This window comes from Schistocerca serialis, unplaced genomic scaffold (assembly GCF_023864345.2).
Source record: "Schistocerca serialis cubense isolate TAMUIC-IGC-003099 unplaced genomic scaffold, iqSchSeri2.2 HiC_scaffold_897, whole genome shotgun sequence".
NCBI classification, from domain to species: Eukaryota; Metazoa; Arthropoda; class Insecta; order Orthoptera; family Acrididae; genus Schistocerca; species Schistocerca serialis.
Genome location: NW_026048515.1, coordinates 2124289 through 2137436, shown reverse-complemented (window position 1 = coordinate 2137436; position 13148 = coordinate 2124289). Strand labels below are relative to the sequence as shown.

General features: G+C 42.1%; 1 protein-coding gene across 1 annotated transcript in view; it reads right to left on the bottom strand.

Moving 5' to 3' along the window:
• The window catches only part of LOC126452529 (malonate--CoA ligase ACSF3, mitochondrial-like), a 105420-nt gene that overhangs the window by 39592 nt on the left and 52680 nt on the right, over nucleotides 1-13148 (bottom strand). The window contains exon 4 of the mRNA XM_050091086.1: nucleotides 12089-12218. Within this exon, the coding sequence (XP_049947043.1) occupies nucleotides 12089-12218 (130 nt within the window). The remainder of the gene's footprint in view (nucleotides 1-12088; nucleotides 12219-13148) is intronic.

Here is a 13148-nt window from a genome sequence, read left to right as displayed (position 1 = left end):
AAATCCAACTTTAATGACAAACAATGAAATAATGACAGATGATGATGATCTTATGTGACACAAAAGAAAGATTGTTCTGGTTTCTTCCAGTTGTATGCACACCATAGCTCGATGTAAAGCATCTGAACTCATGGTTTTTAGTCACTTACACTCCGCAGTTATAAATGCAAGAGTGGAAAGCGTGAAGGCAAGACTGACAGTAAAATTTCTTACACATGTTAAAAAAACATTTTATGCAATTCTGTTATAGCAGCACGTCATGTATGTGTAGCATGAATATACCGCCTATCTTGTGAAATTACATATAATTCTGGAATGGTAAAACATATTTGTTTTTAAAGATAAAGTTTCAGTTTGTCATAAATTAAAAGGCATACCATGTAAAATTGCACAAGCACAGAAATCTTAACAGAATTGTTGAAACAGACGCAAGAGTTGGACAAAATAAACACAATGAACTGAATTCTGTGACTGCTTTTTGAGCTTTCTCTAAGACAAAGATTTTAACAATGTATGGAAAGCCCTGGAAAGTTCTGATTGAGACTTATGAATTATTTAGGAATAAGGAGACAACTCACCAATACGCAGAAGCATCGCATTGTCGATGGATGCACAAACAAAAGGTTGATAGCTTTTGGAATGCAATTCCTTTTTTAAGTTTGTAGGCAAAACACACATGCGCATTATCTCTCTCTCTCTCTCTCTCTCTCTCTCTCTCTCTCTCACACACACACACACACACACACACACACACACACACACACCTGTTTCCCTACATTGTGCTCAGTCAACTGCCACCTCACTCCTGCCCCACAGTGAGAGTACTGGGGTGAGGAGGGAGAGTGGGGCAGGATGAGGTGAGGTGAGGTGAGGGATGGAGAGGCAGGAGGGAGGGAGGGGGTTAGGGGAGGGGGAGCGTCTAGCAGTTCGTACAAGAGTGAGGTGCCGTCTGTGGGCTAGCTAGTATCGCGTAACTTGCTTTTTTGATAAGAGAGAAAAAAATGTTACGTTAATTTGGAATGAAAATGTTTGATTAAAGAAAATCTCTTTTACGTTCATTAAACCCACAGCTAAATTTTCTCAGGGCGCTATGGCCAGAAATATCATGCATACTCCAATGAGAAGACACCAGTCCTACCCACAATGGATAAAAAAATTATCTTTCACTACTTATGCGATAAGCAAATTTAATATAACATTCAAACAATTATTTTTCTCTGTGAGGCTCAATGCTCCGGTATAGATGCCTACTTGCAATGGCAGTGTAGACAATTAAAATAATTCCTTTCAATATAACTGTACCTCTGGCCTAAAATTAAATGGAAATTATGAGACGCCATTTTACATTTACTGGGATTAAATCCTTTCAATACTTTCAGAATTAAATAGCTATGAAGAAATTTTTACAAATTTTAACAGCAATGGCAGCGCTTCAACAATGCAATTACAAATGGCCAGTGTAACATTTAACTGTTACATAATTAATTAAATAAAGGGGACAGGAAAGGTACTTTCTTGCTACTAACAAAAACACATACTGCATTAAATACTGACATATATATTTAGCAGAAATTCTAAATACACTACATACAGTAGAAATAATTCTTTACAGATCATAATCTAAATGCGACATCAGAATCAACCAGGCACAAAAGACAAATAAGAAATCTTTTCTTATATACTACAATACAGAGATAATAGTAATTACAATTCTCTGAGCATGTTTAGCAGCTCCATTGAAGTCACATATCGATAAAGTGATTTACATTACTTTTTTACTTTTTTCAAGAAGCGTTGCTATACTAGGCCTGCAGGTAGAGGGGGCATGTGGCAGATGGCTGGGCAAGCAATTTCATAGACTAGGAAATGACATAACAGCACACGACTTGCTGATGTGGGGACACAGATTCAGCGGGGATTCAGGTACCTTAGGTTTAGACCAGAAAGGTTGCGGGAGAGAAGGATGTGCTGTAAGATAGCTCCCATCTGTGCAGCTCAGAAAAGCTGGTGGTGGTGGGGAGGATCCAGATGACATGGGTTGTGATGCAACCATTGAAATCTTGCATGTTGTGCTCTGCTGCATGTTGTGCCACAGGGTGATCCACCTTGTTTTTGGCAAACTGTTTGGTGATGGCCATTCATTCTAGTTGACAGCTGGCTGGTTGTCATACCAGTGTAAAATGATGTGCAGTGATTGCAGCAGACCTAGTATATAACATGGCTGCCTCTGATGGGGTATGATAAGCCTGTGATGGGACTGGAGTAGGTGATGCTGGGTGGATGGATTGGACAGGTCTTGCATATGGGTCTTCCAAAGACTCCAGCTCTCAGCTGACATACATCTACAGAGCGGCATGTTAAGTGTTTATCTTTTTCTGTGCTTTCCACGTAATATGAAACTTCCTGGCAGATTAAAACTGTGTGCCCGACCGAGACTCGAACTCGGGACCTTTGCCTTTCGCGGGCAAGTGCTCTACCATCTGAGCTACCGAAGCACGACTCACGCCCGGTCCTCACAGCTTTACTTCTGCCAGTATCTCGTCTCCAACCTTCCAAACTTTACAGAAGTTCTCCTGCGAACCTTGCAGAACTAGCACTCCTGAAAGAAAGGATACCGCGGAGACATGGCTTAGCCACAGCCTGGGGGATGTTCGCAGGAGAACTTCTGTAAAGTTTGGAAGGTAGGAGACGAGATACTGGCAGAAGTAAAGCTGTGAGGACCGGGCGTGAGTCGTGCTTCGGTAGCTCAGATGGTAGACCACTTGCCCGCGAAAGGCAAAGGTCCCGAGTTCGAGTCTCGGTCGGGCACGCAGTTTTAATCTGCCGAAAGTTTCATATCAGCGCACACTCCGCTGCAGAGTGAAAATCTCATTCTGGTTTCCACGTAATATATTTATTAAATTTTGTATATATGTGTTTCTTTGTTTAAGAGCTTTAATCTTGGGTTTTTGTAAGTGTAAATTCACTCATTCTGTAGTGTAATAGTTGCTCACTGAACAGCCAGCTACGTAGCTCATTAACACGTGACACATCAGGAGGTTAGCAAGTTGCATATCTAAGATTGTCTGCTTTTATAGTTCAATTCTTCAGTTGGTCTTGTTAGGATGGCTATGATGTGTGCATGCTGTGTGCGCATGCAGGAGGAGCTTGCCACAGTTGACGAACAGCTGGATGTGTTTTTGGCTACAGTCAGTCACCTTCAGCCTGCTGCCTCGGAGTGTAACAGTGGACGAGACTGGCACATCGCATGGGACACCTCATGTGTCACTTGTTTTGCCTACAGGCTCTGCCTTTGAGGCACCTTCTAGTGCACCTAATGCGGTGGATCTGCCCTCACAGCAGGGTGAGTGGTGGGCGGTAACGTACTCGCGTTTCTCAAGGTGGAGGGCCAATGTGGAGTGGTCACCTGGCCTCGCCCATTCACCCTAAGAGTAGATAGGTGGCCACTCCTTCAGCAGGGTTCGAGCGGGCACAAGAGGGGAGGGGTTTACTAGTTATTGAGAGCTCCAATGTTAGGCGTGTTATGGATCCCCTTAGGCAGATAGCATTCAAGGCTGGAAAGAAAGTCAACGTGGACTCGGTATGTCTACCTGAGGTCCTCATCTGACATGTGGAGGTGGCCTTGCCTGTGACTATCGAGCATGCGGAGTGCATTCATCTGGATGACGTGTCTCATGTTAGCACCAACGATGCCTGCTGGGCGTGGGTTCTGCGGCAATCCTCAGCTTGTACAGGTGACTGGTGGAGCTGTTGAAAGACAGCTGGCCTCAAGTGCGGGGTACAAGTACAGCTCGAAATTTGCAGTACTGTTCCCAGTTGACCAGGGTTCTTTGGTTTGGAGCCTAGTGGAGTGTCTCAACCAAAGCCTTCGTCAACTCTGTCCCAGTCTTGGCTGCAGATTTCTAGTCCTATGTTATCATGTGGAGATTTGTAGGACTGCCCTTGAAAGGTTAGCGGTGCCCTACACAAAGGAAGCAGCTACTCTGGTAGTAGAGTTCTTGTGGAATGCACATGAGGATTGTTCCAGCTAGGCTGGAGTTTTAGATGCTCTAATGCACCCTCGCCAATTAATACGCAGCAAGGGAAGTCAAACGGCACTCAGAATAAAGACACTTTGACGTTCGCAATTTTATCAGTAAACTGTCGAAGTATTCATAATAAAGTTCCCAAATTAACTGCCCTCCAGGAAAGTTCTCGTGCTCAAATTATTCTTGGGACTGAGAGCTGGCTGAAACCTAAAGAGGAAAAGCTCTGAAATATTTAGTGAGTCATGGAACATATATCGGAAAGACAGATTAGAGGCCATAGGAGGAGAAGTTTTCATTGCAGTTGACAAAATATTGTCTCTAATGGTGTCGAAGTTAAGTAAGTGTGACAGTAAAGTCATCTGGTCACTTATAACAGGTGTAGGTGAAACCAAGTTAATTGTTGGATGTTTTAACCGGCCATCCAATTCTGCTGTGACAGTTCTAGAGTCTTTCAAAGGAAGTCTATGCAGAATAACGCGTAAACACCCAGATCATGCAATACTTGTTGGAGGCGACTTTAACTTGCTGAGTACAGACTGGGATGTCTATGGATTCACTGTGGGGGAAAGGGGGGTAAAGACAGACAGTGACGCGAAGTACTTCTGAACACGTTTTCTGAAAATTGTCTTGAGCATCTAGCACAGCAGCCCACGTGCCACAGAAATACATTAGACCTTGCAGCTACAAATAGGTCGGACCTTATCGACGATTTCAGTATACAAACAGGGATTAGCAATCATGATGTCATTATAGCAACTATGATGTTTGCTGTTGTGGTATTCAGCCCAGAGACTGGTTTGATGCAGCTCTACATGCTGCTCTATCCTTTGCAAGCTTCTTCATCTCCAAGTACCTACTGCAGTTTACATCCTTCTGAATATGCTTAGTGTATTCATCACTTGGTCTCGCTCTATGATTTTTACCCTCCAATACTAAATTGGTGACCCCTTGATGCCTCAGAACATGTCCTACCAACTGATCCCTTCTTACAGTCACCATGTTTCACTTCAATACATGGCTACACTCCATGCAAATACTTTCAGAAACGACTTCCTGAACTTAAATCTATACTCAATGTTAACAAATTTCTCTTCTTCAGAAATGCTTTCCTTGCTATTGCCAGTCTGCATTTTATATCCTCTCTACTTCGACCATCATCAGTTATTTTGCTCCCCAAATATCAAAGATCATCTACTACTTTAAGTGTATAATTTCCTAATCTAATTCCCTCAGCATCACCTCATTTAGTTGACTACATTCCATTATCCTCATTTTGCTTTTGTTGATGTCCATCTTATATCCTCCTTTCAAGATACTGTCCATTCCATTCAACTGCTCTTCCAGATCCTTTGCTGTCTCTCACAGAATTACAATGTCATCAGCAAACTTTAAAGTTTTTATTTTTTTCCATGGATTTTAATTCCTACTCAGAATTTTTCTTTTGTTTCCTATACCGCTTGCTCAATATACAGATTGAATAACATCGGGGATAGGCTACAACCCTGTCTCACTCCCTTCCCAACCACTGCTTCCCTTTCATGCCCCTCGACTCTTATAACTGCCATTTGCTTTTTTGTACAAATTGTAAATAGCCTTTCACCCCCTGTATCTTACCCCTGACAGCTTCAGAATTTGAAAGAGAGTATTCCAGTCAACATTGTCAAAAGCTTTCTCCAAGTCTACAAATTCTAGAAACGTAGGTTTGCCTTTCCTTTATCTATCTTCTAAGGTAAGTCGTACTGTCAGTATTGCCTCACGTGTTCCAACATTTCTAAGGAATCCAAACTGATCTTCCTTGAGGTCGGCTTCTACTAGTTTTTCCAGTCATCTGTTAAGAATTCGTGTTAGTATTTTGCAGCTGTGACTTATAAAATTGATAGTTCGGTGATTTTTAAACCTGTCAACATCTGCTTTATTTGGGATTGGAATTATTATATTCTTCTTGAAGTCTGAGGGTATTTTGCCTGTCTCATACATCTTGCTCACCAAATTGTAGATTTTGTCAGGGCTGGCTCTCCCAAGGCTATCAGTAGTTCTAATGGAATGTTGTCTACTCCCGGGGCCTTGTTTCGACTTAAGTCTTTCATGCTTTGTCAAACTCTTCATGCAGTATCTTATCTCCCATTTCATCTTCATCTACATCCTCTTCCATTTCCATAATATCCTCAAGTACATCGCCCTTGAATAGACCCTCTGTATACCCCTTCCACCTTTCTCCTTTACCTTCTTTGCTCAGAACTGGTTTTCCATCTGAGCTCTTGATATTCACACAAGTGGTTCTCTTTTCTCCAAAGGTCTCTTTAATTTTCCTATAGGCGTATCTATCTTACTCTAGTGATATATGCCTCTACATTCTTACATTTGTCCTCTACCCACCTGCTTAGCCATATTGCACTTCCTATATATGTCATTTTTTAGACGTTTGTATTCCTTTTTGCCTGTTTCATTTACTGCATTTTTATATTTTCTCCTTTCATCAATTAAATTCAGTACTTTTTATGTTACCCAAGGATTTCTACTAGCCCTCTCCTTTTTACTTACTTGATCTTCTGCTGTCTTCACTACTTGATCTATCAAAGCTACCCATTCTTCTTCTACGGTATTTCTTTCCCCCATTTTTGTCAATCATTCCTTAATGCTCTCTCTGAAACTCTCTACTATGTCTGGTTCTTCCAGTTTATCCATGTCCCATCTCCTTAAATTCCCACCTTTTTGCGGGTTCTTCAGTTTTACCATCTCCTTAAATTCCCACCTTTTTGCAATTTCTTCAGTTTTAATCTACAGTTCATAACCAATAGATTGTGGTCAGAGTCCAAATCTGTTCCTAGAAATGTCTTACAATATAAATGTGGTTCCTAAATCTCTGTCTTACCATCATATAATCTATCTGAAACCTTCCAGTGTCTCCAGGCCTCTTCCACATATAACGCCTTCTTTCATGGTTCTTGAACCAATTGTTAGCTATGATTAAGTTATGCTCTGTGCAAAATTCCTCTTTCATCCCTTACCCCCATTTCATATTCACCTACCACTTTTCATTCTCTTCCTTTTCCTACTATCGAATTCCAGTCCCCCATGACTATTAAATTTTCATCTCCCTTCACTATCTGAATAATCTCTTTTATCCCATCATACACTTCATCACTCTCTTCATCATCTGTGGGGCTAGTTGGCATATAAACTTGCACTACTATAGTAGGTGTGGGCTTCGTGTCTATCTTGGCTACAATTATGCATTCACTATGCTGTTCGTAGTAGCTTACCCGCATTCCTATTTTTTTAACTCATTATTAAACCTACTACTGCATTAACCATACTTGATTTTGTATTTATAACCCAGTATTCACCTGGCCAGAAGTCTTGTTCCTCCTGCCACCAAACTTCACTAATCCCACTATATCTAGCTTTAACCTATCCTTTTCCCTTTTTAAATTTTCTAGCCTACCTGCCCGATTAAGGGATCTGACATTCCACGCTCCGATCCATAGAACGTCAGTTTTCTTTCTCCTGATAACGACATTCTCCTGAGTAGTCCCTGCCTGGAGATCCGAATGGGAGACTATTTTACCTCCAGAATATTTTACCAAAGAGGACGCCATCATTATTTAACCATACAGTAAAGCTGCATGCCCTCAGGAAAAATTATGGCTGTAGTTTCCCCTTGCTTTCAGCCGTTCGCAGTACCAGCACAGCAAGGCCATTTTGGTTAATTTTACAAGGCCAGATCAGTCAATCATCCAGACTGTTGCCCCTGCAACTACTGATAAGGCTGCTGCCCCTCTTCAGGAATCACGTGTTTGTCTGGCCTCTCAACAGATACCCATCTGTTGTGGTTGCACCTACGATACAATTACCTGTAATGCTGAGGCACGCAAGCCTCCTCTCCAACTGCAAGGTCCATGGTTCATGGGGGAGGGGGGATGTTAATGAATCAGTCAAGAAGGCTAGGAGAGTGTTTCTGCTAGAGAGAGTTGATAAGCAGTTATTAGCATCTCACTCAGACAGTGAACACACATCACTTAGCTCCAGCAAGGTGGTAAATCGTGGTCTGGACAGTAAAGAAATTCGGTGGATGCTGAAGAAGCAGAGGCTATTGCACTCTCGTTTCAAATGGGAAAATAAAAATGATGACAAGCAAAAGTTAGTAGAAACTCGTGCTTCTGTGAAAAAATCTATGCATGAAGCTTACAACAACTGCTAGTGTCACACCTTAGCAAAAGATCTGGCAGAGAGAACGAGAAAATTCTGGTCATATGTGAAATCATTTAGCGGGTCTAAGGCTTCCATTCAGTCCCTTGTTGGCCAGTCTGGTGTGAAAGTTGAAGATAGCAAAATGAAAGCTGGAGTTTTGAATTTCATGTTCAAGAAACCGTTCACACAGGAGAATTGTACAAACATACCATCATTTGACTGTTGGACAGACTCCCGTATGGACGACATAGTAATAAGCATACCTGCTGTAGAGAAACAACTGAAATATTTGAAAGCAAGTAAGTCACCAGGTCCGGATGGAATCCCAGTTCAATTTTACAAAGAGTACTCTATGGCTTTAGCCCCTTACCTAGCTTGCATTTATCACGAATCTCTCGCCCAACACAAAATCCCAAGTACCAGGAAAAAAAGTGGGGGGTGACTCCCACGTATAAGAAAGGTAAAAGAATGAACCTGCAAAATTACAGACCAATATCCCTAACTTCAGTTTGCTGCACAGTCCTCGAGTTTGAATATAATAAACTTCGATGAGACTGAGAAGCTTATGTGCACGAATCAGTATGGTTTCAGAAAGTATCGATCATGCGAAACTCAGCTTGCCCTTTTCTCACATGATATACTGAGAACTATGGATGAAGGGCAACAGGCAGGTGCTGTATTTCTAGATTTCCGGAAAGCATTTGACACGGTGCCCTACTGTAGGCTGTTAACAAAAGTACGACAGTATGGAGATAATTCACAGATATGTGAGTGGCTTGAAGACTTCTTAAGTAATGGAATTCAGTATGTTGTCCTCAATGAAGAATGTTCATCAGAGTCAAGGGCATCGCCAGAAGTCCTCAGGGAAGTGTAATAAGACTGCCATTGCTCTCTGTATAAATACATGATATGGCATGCAGGATGGGCTGCAATCTGAATTTGTTTGCTGATGATGCTATGGTGTATTGTAAGGTGTCTAAGTTGAGTGACTATAGGAAGATACAAGATGACTTAGACAAGATTCCCAGTTGGTGTAATGAATGGCAGATAGCCCTAAATGTGGAAAGTTGCTTCAGATGAGTAGAAAGATCAAACCTGTAATGATCGGATATAGTATTGCCAGTGTCCTGCTTGACACAGTTAAGTCATTTAAATATCTGGGCATAACATTGCAAAGTGATATGAGGTGGATCAAGCACGTGAGAACTGCAGTAGGGAAGGTGAATGGTCGACTTTGGTTTATTGGGAGAATTTAAAAAAAGAATAGTTCATCTGTAAAGGAGTCTGCATGTAGGATGTTGGTGAGACCCATTCTTGAGTACTGCTCTAGGGTTTGGGATCTGTACCAGGTAGGATTGAAGGAATGCATTGAAACAATTCGGAGACAGGCTGCTAGATTTGTTACCGATTAGTTCGAACAACACGTAAGTGTTACATAGATGCTTCAGGAACTCTAATGGGAATCCTTGAGGGTGACATTCTTTTCGAGAAACACTATTGAGAAAATTTTGAGAAGGTATTTGAAGCTGACTACTGAATGATCCTACAGCTGCCAACATAAGGACTGCACGTAAGGACCATGAAGATAAGATACGAGAAATCAGGGCTCATATGGAGGCTCGCAGACAGTCATTTTTCCCTCGCTCTATCTGTGAGTGGAACAGGAAAGGAAATGACAAGTAGAGGTAAGGGTACCCTCTGCCATGCACCATACGGTGGCTTGCTGATTATTTATGAAGATGTAGATGCATGATCTGTGTGGCAGGGGATTGGGGATGGGAGTGGCATAGGGATGGACTAGGGTGTTGTGGAGGTTGGATGGGCGGCAGAACACCACTCTGCGAGGGATTGGAAGTGACTTTGGTAGGATGACCATCATTTCAGGGCATGATGATAGATAATCAAAGCCCTGATGAAGGACATGGTTCAGTCATTTCAGCCCAGGGTGGTATTGGGTAACAAGGGGGGGGGGGGGAGGGGGAGGGGGGTGGTGTGCTTCTTTGTGGTTGGTTCTTGGGATGGATGTGAGGATCACACGTCTGTGAGGATATGGTATGGAAGATCTGTTTGTGAATTAGGTCTGGAGGGTATTACGTGTCTGTGAAGGCCATTCTGAGGCCTTCAGCATACTGGGCGAGGGAATTCTCATCACTGCAGATGCATCTAATGTGGGTGGCCAGGCTGTATGGGAGGGATATTTTGGTGAGGAAAGGGTGGCAGCTGTCAAAGTGCAGGAACAGTTTGTGATAGGTAGGTTTGATGTGGACCATGGATGGAGCCATCTGAGAGAAGAAGATCAACATCTAGGAAGGTGTCAAGATGGGTGGAAAGGAACATGTGAAGTGGTTGGGTGGGGAGGTATTGAGGTTGTGGAGGAATGAGGATAAGGTGTCCTGGTCTTGGGTCCAGATTATAGATATGTGATCAGTAAACCTGAACAAGACCAGGGGTTTGAGGATTGGGGTAGCTAGTAATGTTTCCTCTAGGTGGCCCACGAAGAGGTAGGCACAGGAAGGTGTCATGAAAGTGCTCATAGCTGTGCTGCAAATTTGTTAGTATATCTTTCCTTCTAAGGTGAAGTAGTTGTGTGCTAGGATGTAGTTGGTTAGGTGTACAGGGAATGAAGTGGTGGGTTTGGAAGCTGCAGGGCATCCCAAGAACCAATCACAAGGAAGTGCCCTCTTGTCACCCAATACCAGTCCAGACTGAAATGACTGAACCACGTCATCCATCAGGGCTTTGATTATTTATCATCATGCTCTGAAATGAAGGACAATCTACCCACGATACTTCCAACACCTCCCAGGGTGGTGTTCCACCACCCACACAACCTCCACAACATCACAGTCCATCCCTATGCCATTCTCATCCCCAATCCACTGCCACAGGGATAATATCCCTGCGCAAGAACCAGATGTAAAACCTGCCCAATCCACCCATTAAGCAACACCTACTTCGGTCCAGTCACAGGTTTATTCTACCCCATCAGAGGCTGGATCATTGTTTAATACCAGCTCTGCTGCAACTGCTGCACAGTATTTTACATTGGTATGACAAACAACTTGCTGTCAACGAAGAATGAATGGCCACAGCCAAACAGTTGTCAAAAACAAGGTGGACCAACCAATGGCATAACATGCAGCAGAGCACAACATGTGAGTTTTCAATAGCTGCTTCACAAACCATGTCATCTGGATCCTACCCACCGCCACCAGCTTTTCTGAGCTGCAGAGATGGGAGCTATCCTTACAGTACGTCCTTCTCTCCCGCAACCTTCCTGGCCTAAACCAAAGGTAACGTTCTGCCCCCCAAAAAGAAGGTGCATTTCCAGAAGCTTGCAAATCTCTGTACCTTTTGTTTGTGTACCTATCAAAGACACAAACACTGTAATACATGATAACAGTCATCAGTTTATTAGAAGTATCCACAGCTACACTATACCTCGTGTCAAGACAACCTATAGAATTCTTGGAGAATCTTTGTGTGCCAAACACAACACCGGAGGAGAAATCACGTTTAAATGGCCTTGTTCATTTAGTGGTACAGGAATTGTTCCCAATACAAGATCATCTCTTCTGAGGAGGTAGTGCCTGACCCCACCCACTCATCTGAAAATATTCCAACACTGGGTTGACGTGCAAGAGGATGAAATAAAATGTCTTTGGTGTTCTATAACTACCGAGTTTGAAGATCATCAATCCATTTAGACTTATTTGGGTATATCAAATTATGCAGGTGTTCATATTACTTTGCCAAACACTAGTACAAACAAGCTACATTTATTTTGTTATGTACACTACCTGTGTTTATGCCATTCAATGTTAGCAGTTTTACATTATTTTGTTCTGAAGTATGTTTTTCCCAATTACCTTTTGGAGGTCCCGTTGTTCCAGACGTGTAGATGAAAAGTGCATCATTGTCATCATAAAACTCTGGTTCTTGTCCACCTCCTTTAAGTTCATGGGCTTCCTCAGGTAGGGTTACATTCTCACTTCCCAACTACAAAAGAAAAACCAAATTCATTTCAATACCACACATACAAAGCAACTTTTGTTTTCATAACATGAATGACAGACAAGCATACATTTTCATTAAGCATTATTGTATCAACTGTAATTGTGCCACAAGTTCATTATGCCTCATCTAGCAACTGTCAGAGCCACAGACATGGTTTTCATATCCCTGTCAGAAGAATAAGTGAGGATGATTTTTCATTTTTTGTTCATGACTACAGTTTGGGAAATGATAAATTCCTTTATTATACATTTCCTCCAACATCCTTTTCAACTGAGTGTGAAAGACTGTTTAGTTACATTCTGAGATGATCTTGTATTGGAACAATTCCTGTACCACTAAATGAACAAGGCCATTTAAACGTGATTTCTCCTCCGGTGTTGTGTTTGGTACACAAAGATTCTCCAAGAAGACTGTTTAGTTATATTCTAAGCTTAAATGTAGATAAATTATGACACCTTTTGTACACTATACTGTACTACTCATTTCATTTTCATATGCTCAGAAATTTTCCCGAAGACATGCAGCTTTACTGTATGATTAAATGATGATGGCGTCCTCTTGGGTAAAATATTCCGGAGGTAAAATAGTCCCCCATTCGGATCTCCGGGCGGGGACTACTCAAGAGGATGTCGTTATCAGGAGAAAGAAAACTGGCGTTCTACGGATCGGAGCGTGGAATGTCAGATCCCTTAATCGGGCAGGTAGGTTAGAAAATTTAAAAAGGGAAATGGATAGGTTAAAGTTAGATATAGTGGGAATTAGTGAAGTTCGGTGGCAGGAGGAACAAGACTTTTGGTCAGGTGATTACAGGGTTATAAATACAAAATCAAATAGGGGTAATGAAGGAGTAGGTTTAATAATGAATAAAAAAATAGGAGTGTGGGTTAGCTACTACAAACAGCACAGTGAACG